Raw genomic sequence first — 23,034 nt, 5'->3', positions numbered from 1 at the left:
ATTCCAAAAAGAAATCCTTGACCTTTAAAGGGAGTTCATTCCACATTGATAGACCTCTAATGAGAAAAAATTTCATCATTATGTCAAAATTTCCCTTTGTATAAATCCCATCCATTGCACCAGGGCCAAGAACAAGGCTGATCTCTTTCCCATAGGATGCTCATTCAAATACTTAAAGTTATTATAATAGCTCCTTTCATTCAGTTCCTGCATCCTATTTCTGTTGCCCAGATACTGCCCCAGTCTTATGCTTTCCTCCCCTCCATCAGCAGGATGCCTGACAACAGTGATACAATATTATACTATATTTTTAGGTAGAGAATTAAACTTTGGTGAAATATTGGAAACCTTTTACTGTTTCCAAATTTTTCTACCATTCAATTATGAGATATTAAATTATTGTATATTAAATATATAATATTATAATTAATAATAATGTCGATGATGATGGTGATTTCTAGAACACGTTAAGATTTACACAGTATCATTACAAAAACTCTGAGAAATAGATGCTATTATTGTTATCCCCATCTTACAGGTGAAGAAACTCAGGCAGACAAAGCTTAAATGCCCTGGTCAGGGTCTCACAGCTAGTAATTATATTGATATCATACTAGAACTCTTCCAATTCCAGGGGCAGCACACTATCCATTGCTCCACCTAGTGGCTTCTGGGTGATGAACATTTGAAATCAGCCCACTATGGCTGCCTAGCAACAACAGTGTGGGTGAGGGAATAAAAAGAGAATCAGAATTTGAGTATGAAGGATATAATGGTGACAGCAAAATAGAGACCGAAGTATTTATTTCTCTTTCCCCAGAATGACATAACAAAAATCATGGGCTTTTAAGGTATATTTCATTAGGGTGTGTGCTTGGTGAACTTTATTTTTTAAGACATTTATTAAAGATTCAATTATGCACCATGTTGGTTTTATTCATCAGAGGTGAAAACTAACTCATGGCAGCAAGGTGACATGGTGGATAGGGCAATGGTCTTAGGGTCTAGAAGCCTAGGTTTCCATCCCAGATCAGACATTTACTAGTTGTATGCTCCTCAACAAGTCATTTAAGCTCATTGAGCCTCAGTTTCCTAATCTGTAAAATGGAAATAATACCTGTACTTCTTACCACAGAGTTGTGAAGTGCCAATAAGGTAATGAACATATACTGCTTCACTGCTTTGCAAACTTTAAAGACTATGTTAATGCTGATTAAAAAGCCAAGCCCACCAACATTCTCATAGTATAAAAAGCTTAAATGAGGCCATCCACACTTTTATCAAGATTTACAGCAGACAGAGACTGGGCGGAGAAGCTCCCAGGCCTGCGACACAAGGAGGAGAGGAAGACATGTAGCAGTTCTTAAGGCCATGCTCTCCTGACACCACGAAGTACATCCAAAAGGCTTAGTGAGAAAGGGTTTTTGTCTTTGCGAAGGAGAAGTGGATATTGAATTGCTTAACCTGGATTAAAACTGTACAAGCAGCTTATTATCTCTTCAATTTTCCTGCTAGAATGGAGGCAATTTAACAATCTCTCTTTCTTAAGTTAAGCCCATAGAGCTGTTTGTATAAGAAATCAGAGGGAAAATACTAGGATGTTACAGAATTTCAATGTATTGTTCTATTTAACGGCAATGAGCATTTATTGGATCTTTCCATATGCTGCTCTCTATCTATGTCATGGACATTAGCACCTTCCTCATACTGTGGGTAGTTCATAAAACATTTTTACATTCAAAATTCGAACATTCTTTTAGTTTGTTATCCAAGTAGAACTTTTTTCCTCACTTGCACTTTGCTTGTGGTCCCATTTCCTACTGCCCACGGCTCCTGGACATTTTCATACATTTCTAGAGTGGAAAAAGTTTTCTCCTTGGGCTTAATGATCATAATTTGTTTCATACAAATTTCAGGTTTTTGCTGGAGTAAGTATAGGAGAGCCAGGTGGTTTGCCTCCCTCTTTAGCAATTATCTTGCTTGCAGGATTAGTAGTAGGTTTTTAAATTCCTCATCCAGTGTTTATATAGATTCTAGGTTCTCTTCTGAGTTATCTTTCCTATATTTCAGTAATTAACCCCAAAAAGGAAATGGAGAGATGAATGGTGGTTCTGCAGCACATGACTAAGTGGAACCACAAAAAGGAACAAAAGGAAAATGTGACATAATAGAAAAATGTTATTTTAAAAAATACAGGAAGGAAGGAAGTGATGCAAAATTCCACCTAAATACTTCTTATTTGCAGAAAATCCCAATAGTCTGTATGACCTTGGGTAAGTAATATTGCCTCTGAAGGCCTCGGTTTGTTCATTTAAGAATGAACAGACTGGACTTTGATCTCCAAGCTTGTTACCATCTCTGAAACACCTGATTCTAAGCTTTGGTGACATACACAGAATTCTGTTTACTCTGCCTTCTAGAGCTGAGCAGTCTTTTGTTCTCAGAGTATTTTAAGTTCCCTGGATGATATTAAATATCATCCTATTGGCTCAATTATATAGTTTGCAAAGGAACAGACTGTGATGAATTGAAAGGAAGAGAACACATAAATACCTGACGACTCCTTGAATGCATCTAATAAACACAGTTCTATCTGCTCGGTCCCATACAGTTCTGGTAAGTCCACAAGACATTATGGAGAGAGTATTGGACTTTGCAATCAAGGAGAATTGGGGTCAGATCCCATCTCTGACCCCAAGGAGCTGTGTGAGCTGCAGTCACTTAATCCCGTTGAATCCCCTTTGTTGTATAGAAAATTAAGAGAAGTGACAGGGGCAGCTAGTAGGTGTTGTGTGTGGAGTTGCAGTGCATAGAACATCAAGTCCAGAGTAAGGAACACATCCTCCTGAGTTCAAATTTGACCTCAAGACACTTACTAGCTGTGTGATCCTGGACAAGTCACTTATTTCTACCTCAGTTTCCTCATCTGTCAAATGAACTAGAGAGGAAATACAAAACCATTCTAGTATCTTTGCCAAGAAAACCCCCAAATCCTCCACTGGATCAAGAAGAGTCAGACATGACTGGAAAATGACTCAGCAACAGCAACATGAAATACATGTGATCCAGTATCATGTAGTAGACAGCACACTAGCCTTGCAGTAGGAAAAAGGAGTTTAAATATTGCTTTAGATACTAGCTTTATGTCCCTTGGCAAGTTACAGTGAGTAGAAAAATATAACATTATAATCGTGCAATATTCATTATTTATTCAACATTTAGCATCTATCATGGATCAGGTGATCTGAAATAAGTAAGAGTCAAGAACAAATCTATAAGATATTAATTTTTTTTAAATCCAGCCTCAGGCATATACTAGCAGTGAGATCATGAGCAAATGATTTGTTTCCCCAAGCCTTAGTATACTTTTCTATAAAATGGGTATAATAATAGCACCTGCTTCAAAGAGTTGTAAGGATCAAATGTAATAAAGGCAATGAATGTGCATCAGTTGGGGAATGAGTGAATAGTTATGTAATATGAATATAATGGAATATTATTGTTTTATAATAAATGATGAGCAGGCTGATTTCAGAAAAACCAGGAAAAACTTACACAAACTGATGCTGAATGAAGTGAGCAGAACCAGGAAAACATTGTTCACAGAAACAACCAGATTATGTGATGATCAACTATGATGCACGGGCTCTTTTCAACAATGTGGTGATTCAATATAGTTCCAATAGACTGGTGACGGAAAATGCTGTCCACATCCTGAGAGAGAACTATGAAGACTGAATGTGGATTAAAACATACTGTTTTCACCTTTTTTGTTTGGTTTTTTCCTTTCTCATGCTTTTTTTTCTCTTTTGTTCTTATTTTTCTTTCACAGCATGACAAATATAGGAATACGTTTTAAATGATTGTACATGGTATTATAACTTATATCAGATTGCTTGCTGTTTTGAGTAGGGGAAGAAAGGGAGAAAGGGAGAAAAAAATGGGTACTCATAATCTTACAAAAATATATGTTGAAAATTATCTTTATGTGTAATTAGAAAGATAAAATACTCTTGAGAAAAAATGAAATAATATTTATAAAGCTCTATATTTTCAATGTGAATGATTATCTTCCCTTTACACCACACCTAGAGTTTGATTGGTGTGGAGAGCTTCTCTAGAGGAAACCCTCCAATGCAGATTAGCACCTGCCCTGCAACTTAAGGCTTTAAAGAATTAGTTGATTGGAATACTGAGGCATTAAATGATTGAGCCTTAATTTTTTTGAGTCCACACGTCAGGCCTTGTGGTATATTACCACTAATAATAATATTAATTTCAATACTATTCTGGTATTATAATATTCTATCCTAATATTATCCTGATAATCATTATTAGTCTTACCCACCCCACAGGTGGGTAATTGTGGTTATTGTGAAGCTTAAATGAGATATTATGTAAAGTGCTTTGCAAATCTTAAAGCACAGTGTCAGCTAATCTGGGAAGAAAAGGCTGCTTCGGAGCCTAGTAGAAAATCCAGACTTCTGAGAGAAGAAAGGAAGAAGTGGGGGATGAGGGAGACAGCCTCTTGAAGACAGAAAGAAGAGGAGGAGCAGTGTTGTTTTTAGGGAGCACCAAAACCTTGTGCCTCTTGTCTTGGCAGGAGTTGGAAGTGAGTTTTTGATTGGTCCTTCCTCAGGCCCAGGGAACAGGGTCATAATAAAGACCTCCACCAAAAGGCCCCATCCTTATCCACACATCCAGGATATCCCAGGATTACAAGCGACCAGGTGCATCAGAGGGCCCCTGGGGATGGTGCTGGGCTTTGATGGGCTTTGTCCCATCTGATGCCCCCGTGTTGGGATGGGGGCTGCTCTCTCCACCCCCACTCCTATAATTTTCAGAAGCACATTGATCATGTGGATCAGATGATTCTAGATCCAAAGCTCATTTGACTCAACCTTCTCATTTTACAGAGGAGAAAAACTACAGGTTTGAGAAGAGAAATGGTTTGTCCACAGTGACAGCTGGGGAGGGGTATGTTAATAATGGCTGAAAGGGAATTCCTAGAATTAAGCCCTATATTTGAATGTGTATCTGAAGCTGTACAGAGACTACATTGGAATTTCCTGAGATAAAAGGTACACCAGAATAGATCGATACAAAATTTCATTCCTGACCAGCCTGCCATTCCTTTCTTCCTTCTTTCTCTTTCTTTCTCTTTTTTCTACAAGATAATCAGAGTTAAGTCACTCGTTTGGGGTCACATAACCAATTTCCAGTGTCTGAGACCACATTTGAAGTCAGGTCTTCCTAACTCCAGGGTCAGTAATCTATCCACTGAACCACCTAACTGCCCCTCATCCCTCATTTCTTTTTTATTGTAGTAAGTTTATTTTTAATACACATTGCTTTAAGGATCATGTTGGGAGAGAAAAATTAGAGCAAAAGGGAAAAACCATGGGAGAGATATTTTTTTAAAAAACAGAAAAAAGAAGTAAATATAGCATGTGTTGATTTACATTCAGTCTCCTTAGATCTTTTTCTGGATGTAGATGGAATTTCCTGTCCAAAGTCTATTGGGATTACTTTGGATCACTGAACTACTGAGAAGAACCCAGACTTTCATAGATGATCATCACACATTCTTTCTGTCATAGTGTACAATGTATTCCTGGCTCTGCTTGTCTCTCTCAGCATCAGTTCGTGTAAATCTTTCCAGATATTTTTACAATCAGCTTGTTCATCAATTTTTATAAAATAATATACCATTACCTTCAGGTACCACAACTTGTTCAGCCATTCCCCAATTGATGGGCATCCACTCCTTTTCCCATTCTTTGCTACCACAGAAAGAGCTGCTACAAACATTTTTGCACTTACAGGTCCTTTTCCCTACTTTATAAAGGAGGGATACAGACCCAGTAATGGCCCTGCTGGGTCAAAGGGTATGCACAGTTTTATTACCCTTTGGGTATAATTTCCAGATTGCTCTCCAGAATGGTTGGGTCATTTCACAACTCCACCAACAATGCATTCATGTCCCAGTTTCCCCACATCCCCTCCAACATTTATCATTTTCTTTTCCTGTCATCTTAGCCAATCTGAGAGGTCCTCACCCACCATTTAAATGATTAATTCTTCCTGAACTTACTGTGCACGAAATATCCTCTCAAAGGCTGGTGACCCAATGATTGCTGGGGGTGAGATTTTGTACTTCTTCCTTGCTTTTCCCACCTTCCAAGCAAAGAAAACTGCAAGGGAAAAGAAATTTGCTGTTAGTTAGAACGAGTCAAAGAGCAACTAACAGTTATAAACAAACATCATCTGGACATTCAGATCTGGATGTAAATGCCCACTCCAATACTGGAGAGCTATGTAAACCAACAGCCACTTCCTTTAGCCAATCTGAGACCCACTTTTGTTATCTGTAAAATGGGATACAAATATTCACATTACTTACATCCCAAAAATTTGGCGGGGGAGGAGCCAGTAAAGGAGGATGGAAAAGAAAGCTCTCTCTAACCCTTACAGCATTTTAGAAATGCAGATTTTCAATCATTTGCCTGCCCACTTCTCACAATCTCTATTCAATCCAGTTTCTTTTCCTCAATTACTTGAATTCCATTTCCCACTCACTATTTCTTTTGAAATCATTTATCTTTGTTACACTAAGTTTGCGACTTCAATCTCTAGCTGTGTTACAGAATTAGTAGTGATATATTTCCTTCTGTAGCAGGATATGGTAATCTCTCCGACAAGAAGCTTGTAAATATTGAAGTGGATTTAGTCAGGAGTAGCCCAGCAGGCTGCCTCCTTTCCCTTAATCCCCCTCTGCTCCAAACAAGCTGTTGTGCAGTACTTAAATGTTCTGAAGTGTGTAACTGGCTAGGATTGGTTTCTTCTCATTTAAACTGCCAGTCGTTTCTAATGAAGACTTTGAGAAGAAGGAGAGGGATTTTTTGAAGTATGTGGTACAGAAGGTAGATCATTTTCCCTGTAGCTGTGAATCCAGGGCTGGGACTTGCAAAGCAGGAAGAGGTGGGGGTGGGGGTGTCTGTGAATTTGGTTGATGACTGCAACATGGGAACATTTGAAAGATAAAATTAGGGATGGGTCATTCTGGGCTCTGTTCCTGCCATAGCCTCTTGCTTCTTGTGAGACCTTGGACAAGGCACTCTTAGCGAGATATAATTTCTCCATTTGTAGAATAGAAACAGAGCTGGAATTTATCTCAGGAAAACAATCCAGGATTTAAACAAAAGGCCCATAAGTGCCAAAGTCCATGCATAGGCAAGAAAGAGTTGTAGAAGGATTGCCTTTCCTTAGGTCATGTTTATAAAAAAATATGTCACCTTGGAATGATAATGGAGAAATGGGCAGAGGGTACACTATTAAATCGTGAAGAGCTTTAAGTGTATATAGATCATGGGCCTTCTGGGCTTAGAACACCTGCCCCATGTTTGATGTGCACCCTGGGAAAGGTTCAAGTCATATCTCTAACAATTATGGTTTTGTGACCCTGAGCAAAACATTTCACTTCTCAATTTTCCAGATTAACTTATTTACTTTCTAACTTACTATGACATATTATTTTTACTACCATGGTTTTGGGGGAAGAAACATTGGGGGAGAGGAAGTAAAGTTGAGTAGGATTGTGGCGGTTTCAGATATAGGAAACCCCCCAAATGGGGGTGAAATCTTGTACTTCTTCCTTGCTTTTCTCACCTGCCAAGCAAAGAAAACCTCAAGGGAAAAGAAATTCACTGTAAGTTAACATGAGGTGAAAGAGCAACTAATAATTACAAACAAAGCAACTAATAATTACAAACATTATCTGGACATTCAGATCTGGAGCTGAATCTTCACTCCAATACTTAGGAGCTGTGTGACCACAGTGAAATCCCTTTAACCACTCTGAATCCCTCAATATTTCTCCCCAAAAATGATGGTAGTAAAAATAAGGGAGAGGTTTCAAAAATATGGTAGACATGGGTTAGACATGATTTGCTGAACCTATTAAATGATAGAATCATAGAACTATAAAGAAACTTAAAAGAGCATCTGATCTTAACCTTCTATACTATGTTTAGAATCTCCTTGCAATATCAGTGCTAATCTTCAAGCTCCTACTTAAACACTTCCATGGATGGGAACTCACTATTGTACAAGATAATTCATTACCTTGTTTAGATAGTTGTTCCCTATTTTGTTTCTTATTTTCTGACTCTGCACTCTTGCAATGATTGTCTCCCATTCCTCACTCTACCTGGCTCCCTTCAAAACTCAGCTCAAATCTTGCTTTTGTCAGGAGGCAGTCTTCCTTTTGTTAATACCTTCTCTTTGAGACTGAATTCCATTTCTAATGCACAGGTGTGTATCTTCTTTTATCTTAGCTAACTATTTGTATATTGTCTTCCCTTTTAGAAGGGGAGTTCCTTGAAGTAACTTTTTTGCTTTTCTTTATGTCTTAGAACTTAGCACAGTGCCTGAAAGTGAGTGAACACTTAATAAATGCTTGACTTTCCAATTAACTGATCCCTTATAAAAGACTTATTTCTTATAATTTTTTTAAAGTGAAAAAAAATTTAGCAAAACTAACCAACATATTAAGGGGAAAGTCTGTTATATGTTATTGGTCTATTAACAGTGTATGATACAATCTAGAAGATTAAAAAAAGTACTGAGGATGTATATACCCTGACCACCTTGCCACAAACGCTGGCTCTGGTTCTGAAAATTGGAAATAACCAGATTCTCCCAAGCAACCAACCCTGCCCAGAACTTTTTATTTTTTTTATTTTTTATTTTATTTTATTTTTTCCTGCCCAGAAATTTTAAGATCACTTTCATGCATCGTGGGAATAGCCTTTCTAATACTGAGCTAGACAAAGTAGCTCAAACCCTTTGCAAATGCACAAATCCAGAATATCCAGAGCCCAGCCACCTTCAAATATACAAATATGGGTAGGCCAGGTGAAACTAAACACAGGTATCATTAGCATTCCTTTGGTGTTATCAGTAGCAACTCTTAATGAACTCATCAGTTATTCTACATATTTCTATTTATAATTTATGTATAGTATTCTGCAAATCTTAAAGAGCCTTATAATTGTGTCCTCCTTTCTCTATTCTTCTAGCTCTTGTCTTTTATCTCTTCTCCCATCCTCAACTAGCACTCCTTAAAAAGAACCGTTTACATGAGATATCACCATTTCCTCTCCACTCACTGTGGGCTCCCTAACCCCCTGCAATCTGGCTCCTGATCTCTTTATTCACCTGAAATTCTTTTCTCCAAAATTGCCAGTGATCTCTTAGCTACCAGATCTAAAGGCCTTTTTTCAATGCCCATTCTTCTTGACCTCTCCATCATTTCTCTATCACCCTTTCTTCTCAGATTGTCTATCTCATCTAGGTTTGTGTGACACTTTTCTCCTCTGATTCTCTTATCTGGTTTCTCCTTTGTTGGATTGTTATTCATACCATAGTCACTAACTGTGTAAAGTTCAATCCTGGTCCCTCTTCACTGCCTAGACTCCCTTGGTGATTTCATTATTCTCATGGATTTAATTATCACCTCCAAGCATATGACTCATGACTCAATTCTATATACCTAGCCTTAGGTTTTCTCCTGAACTCCAGTTCTGAATCACCAGGAGATCTTGTAGGTATCTCGAACTGTACATGTCTTTAAAAGGGCTCATTTTTCTCTCACCAACTTTCCCTATTTCTGCTAAGGTGACCTCTATTCTCTGAGTCAAGAATACCAAGATCTGATTAATTCATTGTTGGAGGAATTGTGAACAGATCCAACCATGTTGAAGAGCTATTTGGAACTGTGCCCAAAGGGCTATCAAACAAACAAAGCAAACCTTTTGATCCAGCAATGTCACCAAACTGGATATGTACCCCGCAAAAAAAAAATCAACAAGGAGAAAAATGGATCCATGTGTGCAAAACGATTTGTAGTAGCTTTTTTTGTGGGGGCAAAGAATTGGAAAAGGAGTGGATGCCCATCAATTGGGGAATGGCTGAATAAGTTATGGTATATGAAAGTAATGGAATATCATTGTTCTATTAAAAAATGATGAACAGGCAGATTTTAGAAAAGCTGGAAAGATTTACATGAACTGATGCAAAGTGAAACAAGCTGAACCAGGAATACATTGCGCATAGCAACAGCAAGAATATGAGATGATTAAGTTCTACTCAGTGGTCCAGTGACCCAAGGCAATCTCAATAAACTTCAGATGGAAAATGCCATCTGCATCCAGAGAGAGAGCTATGGGACGTGAATATAGACCAACACATACGATTCTCACCTTTTTTTTTCTTGTGGTTTTTCCCTTTTGTTCTGATTTTTCTCTCTCAACATGATTCATATAGACATATGTGAAAAATAAATGTACATGTATAACCTAAAAAAACCTGTTTTACATGTAACTGGCAAAAATAATAAATATTTTTAAAAGAAAGAAAGAAAAGAAAAAACAAAAATATGAATTTAATCTCAGACAGTAACTGAACTGTGTGACACTGAACACAAGTTAAGCTCTATGACCTTCAGTATCCTCATCTATAGAAGGCAAGGATTGGTCTCAGTGATCTCAAATCTCCCTTCTAGCCCCAAATCTATGAGCCTATGAGATTTTCAACATCATCCAGTTCTGCCTCCTCACTTTACAAATTAAGATCCAGGAAGGTAAAAGGATTTTCCTTTCATAGGAAGTAAATAGCAGAGCACAAATTCAAGCTCAAACTTTCCAGTGTTCTTTCGAAACAGCACATGCACAGTCCCTCTCCCAGGCCTTCCTGACTGTTCAGTGACCTGACACAGATCCACGAGGCTCTAGCAAAACAGGTTTTTAAAAACCTAATTCACACATGAACTTGGAGTCAAGTACAACCTAACCATCTGTCCTCCTCCAGCACCAAGTGTTACACTAAGGGATTTAGATCAATTAGTCATTATAATTTCAGGCTGAAGGTAATTAATTACATATAATTAAATACATGTGGTCCATACATATGTGAATTTCTGATAATGTAGCCTTCTTATTTAAATTTTTAAAAAATCCTTGCCCCTACATTAGACTTTAATCTGGGTCCTCTCATTCTTCACAAAAACATCTGCCAGCCAGCCAAGCTTTTTCCCCCTCCTCTTAACCCACACTACCCACTGGCCCCACCACAGAAAAAGCTCTTTATGAAAATGAACAGCACGTCTTTTTCTGGCTGTTAAGGAGGGAGGAGATATAGACAGTCCTCCAGATCTGTCTGGAGTTCCCAAAGTAAGGGTCAAATGTTATATTTCCTCTATATACATCATATCACACTTCCACTACTCCCTCAATGCTTAGCAGAGGGCTTTGCATACAGTAGAATCATAAGATTTAAACTTGGAAGGAAAGGTAGGCACTGAATGAATGAATAATGAGAAATTTAGAAATCCAAAGTAACATATCCTGCCTTGCAACTAAGAAGACATTAATATTAGACTCCAGGGTATGCAGTGCAGGAATTTCTTAAGTACCCAAGTCAAATACAGCAATATAGAAAGCAAAATAGGCTGGGGATCTTTGGACTTTTCACTCAAGTAAAGGAACATTTGCATCTGCCTCACTACAATAAATCCCAACTGTTTTATAGAGGTTTTGTAGCAAAGGATATGCAAAAATAATTTTCAAAAGTAGATTTGAAAACAATAAATGAACTTATTAAGACACTACAAATTACACAGGATGTATCCGTCTAAGAGCAATTCAAGTTAAAATGATTGGGATTTTTTTTTACTTCACTCTATGCAAAGATGGCAAAAGATGGGGTTGTAAGCAGACAGATATACTCATACGCTGTTGGTGGAACTGTGAAGTGGTTCAACCATCCTGGATTTCAATTTGGTATTAGGCCAAAAAGTAACCAAACTGTATATAGCAACTCGACTGTGGAGCCCAGGAGATCACATGGAAGCAAATGTTCAATGTATAGTAAAATATTCTTCAAAGTAGTCTTTGTGGTAGCAAAGAGCAGTGAATCAAGTGGATCAACTGGGGAATGACATAAAAATCTGTGGTATGGGAGTGTCACGGAATATTGAGGTTCAGTAAGGAATGACAAACATGAAAGATTCAGCATAACATGGGGAAATGTATGAACTCAGACTGCAATAAACAGAATTAAGAAAAGCAAACACAATGCCTATAACAATGCACAAAAAAAAAAAAAAAAGAAAAGAAAAGAAAGTTTAACTCTAAGCAATGGGGAAACTAATGAAAGTCCTGAAGGAGAGATAAAGAACCATACCTCCTGTTTTACAAAAAGGAGAGGGAGATCTAGCAGGACAGAACATTGACTACATTGTGAAATGAATTTTCTGTACTTGATTTGGGGGGGGCATGGTAATAATAAAGCAGGTTTCGTTCTGAGAGGGGAATGGCAAATGCCCATCATCTCAAGACAAAAAAAGATCAAGATATATTTAAAAGAACAATCTTAGTCTTTTCCCAACACAGCCTGTGAGCAAAATCTTGCATTTTATGGGAATTCTTTTTTATTGGTGATCAGGACCTTCTTGCCTTGTTGAGGAAATAATAAACATAGTTTATATCTATCTAGAATTTCAATGTTTGCAAAGCACTTCATATAATTAGTCAGTCAATAGGCATTGATTAAGTACTTATTATGTGCACTTCTAAAGAGTGGAGTTTGAGGAGAGATACCAAAAAAGGCTAACATCTACATCTAGAAAGAGGACTGTGGGACTGAATGCGAATCACAACATAACATTTTCACTCTTTTTGTTGTTGTTTGCTTGCATTTTGTTTTCTTATTCATTTTCTTTCCTTTTTTATCTGATTTTTCTTGTGCAATTGTATAAATGTTGTATAAAGAGATATGTATAATTGTATAAATTGTTTATATTTTGTATTTGTATATTGTATTGTATACGTTGTATACAATTGTATAATTGTATAAATTGTTTGTATAGAGAATTGTATAAATATTTACCAATAAATTAAAAAAAGACTAAACTAGGACCCCTGCCTTCAAGGAATTCACATTCTTGTGGAAAAGGCAACTTGTACACACCAATGGAATATAAGGCATATACAGGACTAATGGCAAATAATCTCAGAGGTAGAGCTTTTTGCAGAAAGGTTTCAAGCTGAAACATCTTTTTTTTTTTTTTTGCTGAGGCAATTGGGGTTAAGTGACTTGCTCAGGGTCACACAGCTAGGAAGTATGAAGTGACTGAGGCCGGATTTGAACTCAGGTCCTCCTGACTTCAGGGCCGGTGCTCTATCCATTAGGCCATCCAGCTGCCCCTTAAGCTGAAACATCTTGAGAGAGCTAGAGAAAGCCTAGGTGAGGAGGAAGAACATTTAAGCCCAGAGGGTAGCTTATCTCATTGGAGTCTTAGAGGAACCTGTCAAGATTTATTGCTTTAATTTCTCCATTTTACAGAAAAGGAAACTGAGATTTAGAAATGTTAAGTGGTTTGTTACAAAGCTCTTCAGGGTCAGAGCTAGAATTGCTAACCCCAGTTTTTCTGGTCTCCAAGGTCAGTACCAATAGACAGCAGCAAATAGCAAAGAAACAATATGGATAACTATAGTATTGGAATTAAGCAAATCATACTCCCTGTATATCAAAAAATCTCCGTTGAAACGGATAATCTAAATATTTAGTATTCCTAATGGGAAAGTATTTTATAATTTAAAAGTAATCATTTTGGTGAGGGGGAAAAGGGAAAATGTTTTAATCTGATAACCCCAAGTGATATTCAATTGATTTGAAGAAAAAAAAAACCATTAATTAAAATCTTAATAGCATTCAGGAAATTGAGATGATGATTGAGAATAGAATTCTCCACTTTGTTGTGTCACAGACCCTTTTGGCAGTCTACCTTCATACCTTTCTCAGAATTAAGCTTTTTTATTTTTTAAATCCATAATTAAAGGAAATGCACAATTTCCATTAGAGATGAGTAAAAATAAAAGTGCAATTGTTTTCCCATCCAAGTTCACGGACTCCCTGAAATTTACCTGTCAAGAGTCCTTAAACCCTAGTTGAAGAATCCTTCATTTAAAACATTTCCTGTTTGGTTCTGTACACATATATTGTATCTAGGATATCCTGTGACATATTTAACACGTATAGGACTGCTTGCCATCTGGGGGAGGGGGTGAGGAGGGAGGGGAAAAGTCAGAACAGAAGTGAGTGCAAGGGATAATGTTGTAAAAAATTACCCAGGCATGGATTCTGTCAATAAAAAGTTATAATTATTTTTAAAAATTTTTTAAAAATAAAACATTTACTAGTAGCTTGTTCCTATCCATTTCAGAGCCCAAACACACCCCAAATTAGGGTGACTAGTGTTGGGGCACTTGACTTGAGCACGAATAATAAAAGTCTGAGAGCTGTGAGCACATGGTGTACCATGCTTCCAATTATAAGACTTAACCTGTTGCTCATTTCTGAATAACACCAGAACCTTTGCACCCCAGAGCAAGCCTTAGCCTGCTAAGCAAAGAGGGACCCTGAGCTACATATGAAGCAGTCTCACAGCCATCCCTTCTCCCAGCCCAACCCGCAATCCAAGAATACTTACTTTGCTGGCAGATAGAGAGAACAGAGACTGCAGCCAGCAGAACTACCTCACTAGCCATTTCTTCTCTAGTTCCTTGCTGGTGGCTGAATTATTTGTACAATGGGAGGGAGAGGAAAGAGAGGCTGGCAATCTTAGGAAGAAGACACACCTTATAAAGCAAAGAAAACTTTTCTGGAAGCAGGGGAAAACAAGGAAGCAAAAAAGAAAGCTCTAGAAACTAGATGCTGCCTTTGCTCAGGGACAAGGATCATGCCCTCAGGTAGGTCTGGATTATAAACAATGCCCCTAAATGTGCCAGGTGGCTTACTTCCAGAAAGGTCCTTAACTCTCTTGGGACCACAAGATGCCGGTCACTGCTTCCTATGATTGCAATCAGGAATATCCTTTTAAAGCTTTCAAAAGTGAAGAGTATTTCACATTTTTTATGGGTCAAGGTTTACTTTCACTGTCTAGCAAAAGTCTGCAGACCCTTGTCAGAAATATAGAATAAAATACACAGAAAGAAAACCATTTATACTGAAATCTATTACTAAATGTTTATTTAAAAAATTCACTGGTCCCAGATTAAGGTCCTTCCCCAAAGTCCTTACCTTTTTCTTACTGGGAAACTTTACCCAAAAAAGGAATACACGGGGCAGTTAGGCAGAGAAGTGGTAGAACATTGGGGTCTGCAGTCAGGAGGATCTGAGTTCAAATTCCACCTGAGATACTTAATTATTAGTTGTGTGATCTTTGGCAAGTCATTTAATTCCCATTGCCTCAAAAAAAAAAAAAAAGAAAAGAAAAGAAAAGAAAAGAAAAGAAAAGTAATACATCACATAAGGCAAAAAAGAATCTTGGTGTGAGGAGATTGGGTGCAATTAAAGAAGAAATCGGACTTTGAGGGCTTTTTGCTACTCCAGGGAAGTAATAAGTTCTCTTTGAATTAAAGTATTCTAGCAAAGGCAGATTGACTGCTCCTTGAGTATGCTGTAGAAAGGTTTCTTAGGAAAATGGGCAAGACACTTTAGAGACCATATGGTGTTTACTCCTTCCACTTACACATGAGGACACTGAGATGCAGGGAAATCATGTAATTGGTCCAAAAAGAGTTTAGAGGTGGAATGTTCAGGTGTGGATCAAACCAGAATCCCCATGAGGTCACTTTTGGCTCTGAGATCCTGTCCATTATTGTCAGTTACTTTTTGGGGAAAATGTTGGCTATCGAAGGAGTCGTGAATTGGTCCAGCCATTCTGGAAAGCTTGGAACATCAGAACATTAAATATCCAATGATATTTAATTGGACATATTCTTTGACTGGGAGATAACTACTACATCTGTAGCCCAAAGAGATCAAAGAAACAGGAAAAGAATCCTAGCACAAATATATTTATAATAGCTCTTTTCATGACAGCAAACAATTGAAAACCAAAGGAATATCCATCACTTGGAAAATGGCTTAAAAACATCTAACTTATGAATGAAATACTATTGTGCTGTAAGAAATTTTAAGGAAAATTTTAAGGAAACCAGGGAAGATTTATATAAATTGATGCAGAGTAAAGTAAGCATAATCAGGAGAACCATTTATATAATAACAATATTATAAAGGAAAACAACTTTAAAAATCTTAGTATCATCTATGATTTGATGTGGTGATTAATTTTACATAGTTTTAATGTTTTTTTTTTCCTTCTTTGATATAAGGAAAGGCACAAGACAGCAAGATACAGGGAAGAGGGGTATATTCAGAAATGACTATGTAAGAAAAAAAGACATCGATAAAACTGTTTCTAAAAAAGGAATTCATCCCCTCAGACTTCACCCCCTCCCCCCAAAATAACACACAACACAGGACAAAACGGGTTTGGATTGGGAGAGCCAAGTGAAAGCAAAGAGGAAGTAGGACTTTGTGAGGAGGCATTCTGCAGCTAATTGATTGTATCACTTTGTACAAGTCACTTTTCTGTAAAATGAAGTCATTGCACTAGAGTGTCTCTAAGGTCCTTTCCAGCAAAATTTTTCTGGAGTCAGTGATGCTACTATAGTTTGTTCTTACCTATTCTCTCCATGATAATGTTCTTACCTATTATTTCAGTGATAATGCTCTTTGATTGGAAAAGTGGGGAGAGGTTACCTGAGCATAGAAAAAAGAAAGTGTGGGGTCCTAGATACTGAAAAGTAGGGGGTGTTTAGTATCTTGGAAGGGGTTCTTAATCTCTTCTGCAAATGGACCCTTTTGGCAGCCTGCTAAATCCTATGGATTCCTTCTCTGAATAATGTTTTAAAATAACTGAAAAGAAATGCTAAATTTCAATTAGAAGTCAAGGAAAATAGTAATTTTTCCCCATCCATGTTCATGAATCTCTGATGCAGTCTAGCTTCAGATGTTTAATCATGATCTCTCTGGGGCTCTCATAATTCTAACATTTCATAATCCTTTGAGTTCAGTCATTCTATGTAGTATCCTAAAAGCCCCCTTATTGTTAGGGATACTCCATTATTCCTTATGAAAAAGATCAAACAGATTTTTTTCTGTCACAACTTTGTGACTTTGGAGTTCAAAAGCTGGGCTCCCACCCCCACCTCCAACATCCACTGCTTCCTTTATGAGCTACTGTGGGCAACTCATTCAGTTTTAGGAGCATCGGTGTCCTTTTGGCTTACAACAATAGGACTGATTAAATCAGGAGTCCTTAAATTGGAGTCCCATAGGACCTATAGGGTCCATGGATAATTTTCAGGAAAATCTGTGAAATTGGATTTTTAAAAAAAATACATCTTTATTTTCATTAACACCTAACAGAAAATTTGCATTTTCTTCAATTATTTAAAAACATTATCTGGATAAGGGGTCCACAGCCTTCACCAGACTGACAAAGGGAACCATCACACATAAAAAGGTAAAAGGATAAGACAATCTGTAAAGTTGTTTGATGTCTAAAGTCCATGATCCCTAGAGAAGGCAGAAACATCTGAGAAGGACTTATCTTGAAAGCAAGGATGTAGGGGAGAATAGCACCCCAGCTGGGTGTTAATTAACCATAGTAGGTCTGTTCATGGCCCTAACCTTCATCAGAGAACCAAAGGACTTTGGCAGGAGGAATTCTGGGCAGCAGGATCTCAACAGGAGGAAATAAGCTACTCTAAGAGGACACCTAGAAATTTGAGAGAAAGGGACCATGAGGGTTTTAGACTTCATGACCTTCAGAAAGGAGGGCATCAGGATCCTAATATAGGGCAATAGGGTGAAGGAACCAACAGCCATAAAGCAGAGACAACTTATATCTGGATGGTAAGTGTACGTCATTCATGCTTTTAGAATGTTTCATATCTATCTATCATTTCTCTATCTATATGGATGTATATTATGTATAAATGTATGTATATAGAATTCAGTGGTTCTCTGATTTTTGTTTTCAATATCTTTATCCTATTAAAAATTATTGAGGATCTCTCCAAAGCGTTTTTGTTTACCTGGATTATATTTATAGACATTTACCATATTGGAAATAAAAACTATTTTTGAATTTGTAGACCCTCTAAAAGGGTTTCAGAGATCCCCAGGATTCTCTAGACCACACTTGGAGAACCACTGATGTAGATACATATGTGTGTGTATGTAAAATCATGGTCAACTTTGGCAATCTGGGGAAATCGATGAACTTATTCTCAGAAAGATATTTTTCAAAAAATTGAAGGAAATGCTAAATTTCAATTAGAGGTAAGTAAAAATGAGAATGCAAAATTTCCCTATCCAATGGAGCCTATCAATCCCAACTTAAAAATCCTTGGAATAGAGGAGGGGTCAAAGGTAGAGATGAAAATTTACTGGAAACGATGAGGGCAACTTTGGCTGAGGGCAGAGGTGTCAAACTCAAGCTGCAATGGTCCAAACTGGACTAAAATGCAATTGAGAAATGTTTTAAAAAATAAATAAAAGTATAATGCAATGCAGATCATGTTCATGTGGTTTTCTAAGTCAATATACCTCCCACAGGATGTGTTTTTATTAAGTTTTGACACCCCTGATTGAGGGGAGGAGGATCACTTTTCAGACTATCACTCTTCTAGGGCTGAGCTCTAGATTACCCCTCTTTCTGGATTGAACAAGGCACCAGAGCAGCTTGACTCCTGTCTACTGAAAGCCTAGAGTCCCAAAACGTGTGGTTCAGGGGGCCACTCCCGAGCATGGAACTTATCCACGTGCTTGTGCAGCTTGTCTCCCATGAGCTGTACCTGGTCTAGAGGAGGGTGCAGATTCTACACCTGCCTTCTCCTTATCCCAAGAATGATCCACTTGATCAGAGGGGGAGAGGAAGAATATCTCCATGACTCCTTGCTAGAGCAAAACCCAGTGCGCCTACTCTAATTACCCCTCTAGTCAATGGGGCAATGAGAGAACAAATATTTTCCAAGGCCCGGGGTCACTGATATATTTAGGTAAATAAAGGAAGTAAATGCCAGAGATCCGAGTAAAACATTCTAAAGCTTAAATCTCTGTAGTCTGGGTAAGGGAAGGTCATTCATATCCGGCAATCCCAGAAGCCAAAGGGAAAGGACAGTGCCAAAAGTGAGGAAAGATTATAATTAGGTGTTTTGCAGTCTTGAAGTGGAGGAAAGAAATCATAATAGAATAAAAGAGGAAAAACAAAGCAGACAGAGGGAGGCTGCCTGCCTGAGCCTGTGAGATTCCCACAGCCGGAATTAAGGTTGAGGAAGCAGATTCTAGAATGACAAAAACTCCTACTAGCTTTGCCAAACCCAAACTTTCTTGGCTAGAAATCAAGCACTTAATCTAGCAAACAGCCTTGACAGGTTTGGGCTAGCCGAATCAGAATATAAAAATCATGAAGAAAAAAGGGCAAGATCTCACTTAAGGGAGCTGGTGACATGGGTTACTGAATTTCTATTTGCCTTAATTTCCTGTAAAATGGGAATAATAATAGCATCTATCTCATAGGGTCATTGTGAGGTTGAAATGAGATTATATATTAATTATATATATATTCACATATATAATTATTATTATTATATATTAATTATAGACACACATAATGTAGTTCAGTCACATCCAACTCTCCATGACTCTATTTTGGGGTTTTCCTGGCAAAGATATGACATGGTTTGCCATTTTCTTCTTCAGATCATTTTACAAGGACTGAGGAAAACAGGGATTAAATGACTTGACCAGGATCACACAGCTAGTACGTATCTGAGATAACACTTCTCATGGATGGCCCCCCAGGAAAATCAAATGTTCTGTGGTTCTGGAGTTAGAAACATAACTCGCAAGCCTTAATTAATGTATTTTGCTTAATCATTCAAAGGACACCGTGGGTTCCAAGCAAAGGCATTCAATGAAATAGAGTAGGAAAAGTCCCCTACCACCATAAAGTTGGGTTCCCACACCATCAGTGTAGAAGGAACCCAACATGGAGAGGTACACACACATAGGAAATACGTGTGCTCCGGCCATACGAGTGCAGGGTCCGCTCCTGCTGCTTGTAGGGCTGGTAATGACATTACCTGCTCCCCCTGGGCCCCCCTGGTGTCCCTGACTGATTTTTACTGGCAGGGGGGTCAACTTTTAGCCTAGAGATCTCTGAAAACTTGTGTGACAGGAGTTTGAGGGATGAGGGTTAGCTGAAGCGACAAAGGTGCACTTAGTAATGACTGTGATCCTCTTGTTGTCTTCCGGTTGATGGAGAGCCAACTGTTATGTGATCTGTCCTTACTTAACCAGCTTTGGGGGGAAAGGGGAAAGAGAAAAGTAGTGTGATATATGGTTTGGTCACTAGATGGTGCTCCAGGCACTCATGAGTAACCTATTCCTCGGAGAGGACTGAAAAATCCTTGGGTTCAACGCAAGTCTAGAAAGAATGGTCTGCAAAATACTCCAGATATCCAAGCTTGCAAAAACTCTCTTGCGTCAGTTCTCTTGCACACCCCTTCCATTTTCCACATGTTCAATCAGGACACTTACCCCTTCCACCCCTCACCCCCAAACTCATAGGATTTTTAACCATTCTTAATGACCATATAATTTATAAGTATTATATTATTATTTATTAATGTATAATAAACAATAATAATTAATTTATAATGTATAATATAATGATTGCCATAATAATAAATTAATATTAACAATTTAATAATATAAAATATAATATAATATTAATATATTATGTAATTATTACAATTTGGAAAGTATAAAAAACTCAAACATTAAGACTACCCAAAATAGCTGCAATAACGCTGAAACTTGGACAGATTTCTCCTTTTCCCTCCATATCTCTTTCCAGTTGATCTGAGGCAAATAGAAATGGGAGGAAAAAAGTCAGAAACTGCATCAGTTAGGGAGGAAAGAAAAAGAAACGAAAGTATAGATTGCAATTCTGTTTGGTGCCCCCATTATCCCTCCCTCACTTCAATTCACTTGGAAGTCATGGCAACATCTTCTTGCATCCACAGGCCTCTTGGAGAAGGAAGGACAAACAACAATGTCCCCCCCAGCAGCTGCCAGTGTAGCCGTGATCCAGGCAAGCTCTGGCATTTCCTCTGGCTGCCTCTGATCCGCATTCACATCTGTTCTCGTCTGGCCCTTCCTCCACCAATGTCTTCACAAAGAAATCTCAGTCCTCACTTTGCTTTCTCCTGCCCACAGCTGCAAGGCAATTACACCCAAGCTCCGGGCCCTGCTCCTGACCACACACCCAGGCTAAAAGCAGAGACTCCCAGGTGGATTCTTCCTCCTTTCCCATTTCAGCCTGTGAAAACTTTCTGGGCCTAAGTTTCTTCCAGGGAGAAGGGGCTCAGCCCAAGAATTCTGGGAACGTGTACTTGCACATCTCACAGTTTACAAACTCTGTCCTCCCAATAATCCCAGAAAGGCAGAGTCCACATGTGAACTTTCCTCTCTGTGCATTTTCTAAACCTTTCTTAAAAATCTAAAGAAGAAGCTGTTTTCAGGGAGCAGGTAAAGCAAAAACTAAAACCCCTAAGCCAAAAGGAGCAGCACTGGCAACAAGAAACAGGCAGGGCTGGCTGCTGAGCACAGGCTCAGAGACTGGTGATAAAAGAAAAATGACCTTCATGGTATTCAGTCGCCTCATTCCACTTATTCCCAGTTGTATAAACTCTTGCAGAACATGTTTAAACTAAATTGGATTGCTTGCTGTCTAGGGGAGGGGGTAGGTGGGCAGTGAGGAAGAAAAATTTGAAACACAAGGTTTTGCAATATGTAAATGTTGAAAACTAACTTTGCGTGTATTTTGAAATATAAAAAGTTATTAGTATTTTTTAAAACCTGTTGATTAAAAAAAAAAAATACTCTTGCAAAAGAAAGCCAGGATTTAGAACTTGAAATAATCTATTCCAAGTCTTTCCTTTTTCAGAGGAGAAAACTGAACTCCAAAGGTGACTTGACCAAGATTTTACAAGTGAAACAGTGGACAGAGCACTGACCCTGAAATCAAGATGATCTCGAGTTCTGCTCCAGACTTTTGCTAACTAACTGTGTGATGCTGAGCAAGTCACTTAATCCCTGATCGCTTCCAAAAAACAAACAAACAAAAAAGAAAAATCATAGAATTGCATTTCTAAGCCAGATCTTCTGGACTCTAAATCCCATATTTGTTCCACACTGCTTCCCCAGAAGTATTTCTTCTGGAGTTATTTTCTCTTGTTCCTAGCTGAAACCCATCCTTTCTCTCACAGCATCCTCACATTTTACTACTCCCTACTGACTTCCCCTTAACTAGCAAATGCCCAACCAGGCCCTGAACCCAGGTCAGAGCAGAGCCAGTGGCTGATATAAGGACACTGAAAGCATTTTAAGTTTAAGCCCCAGACTGGTCCTGGTAATCTGCTTTAAGAGATTTGGTACTTTCCGCCTCTAGAGAGATATAAAGCAATAGAGCTCTGGACAAGGAAATGTTTATTGCTTGCTGCGGCAATAAAACTTCCCACAGAACTGAAGCAATACAATAATACCAGCCCCAAACCCAGCAACCAGGTGGGTGCTTAGTTTCCCCCTTGTCGATTTGTGGAAGCAGAAAGAGAGTCTTCTCCAATTTCTTCAATCTCTGACTCTCTCTGGGAATGTTTGGTCCCTGAACCCTGGAAAAACAAGGGGAAACTTCAGTCAAAGGGAAGAAGTGAAAATAAATTTTTAATAAATTAACTTGGTTTTGATCAAATGTTTCAAGTCAGAGGTTCATAGAGTCAGAAATTGCCTGGACCTCTGAAGCAATATGGCATAAAACACAGGCTGTTGGAGTTAGGGGAAGAAACAGTCAACAAGCATTTGTTCAGCATAGTTAAGCTCTGAACCAGGTATAGGGGACCCAAAGACAAAAGACAGTGTGCCCCCAAGAAGCTTGTATTTTATTAGGGGAAATAGTACATACAGAGATACTAAAGAGAAAAAATATACAAAGTAAATTAAAGATAAAGGAACATTATTAGCAATTGGGGCGGGGATCAGATGGCACTTGAAGAA

The 23,034-nt window shown here is 38.2% G+C and overlaps 1 protein-coding gene across 1 annotated transcript in view; it reads right to left on the bottom strand.

Moving 5' to 3' along the window:
* Window positions 1-14,729, bottom strand: part of MGST2 (microsomal glutathione S-transferase 2) — a 29,687-nt gene extending 14,958 nt beyond the window's left edge. Inside the window, exons 1-2 of the mRNA XM_051965247.1 lie at window positions 14,552-14,729; window positions 6,095-6,194 (exon numbers count right to left, since the gene is read on the bottom strand). Coding sequence (XP_051821207.1) covers window positions 6,095-6,194; window positions 14,552-14,609 — 158 coding nt within the window. The 5' untranslated portion in view covers window positions 14,610-14,729. The remainder of the gene's footprint in view (window positions 1-6,094; window positions 6,195-14,551) is intronic.
* Window positions 14,730-23,034: the final 8,305 nt, after the last annotated feature.

The sequence above is a fragment of the Antechinus flavipes genome, chromosome 6 (assembly GCF_016432865.1).
Source record: "Antechinus flavipes isolate AdamAnt ecotype Samford, QLD, Australia chromosome 6, AdamAnt_v2, whole genome shotgun sequence".
Classification (NCBI taxonomy): domain Eukaryota; kingdom Metazoa; phylum Chordata; class Mammalia; order Dasyuromorphia; family Dasyuridae; genus Antechinus; species Antechinus flavipes.
The sequence above is the reverse complement of the archived record's forward strand: the minus strand, read 5'-3'. Positions and strand labels throughout refer to the sequence as shown.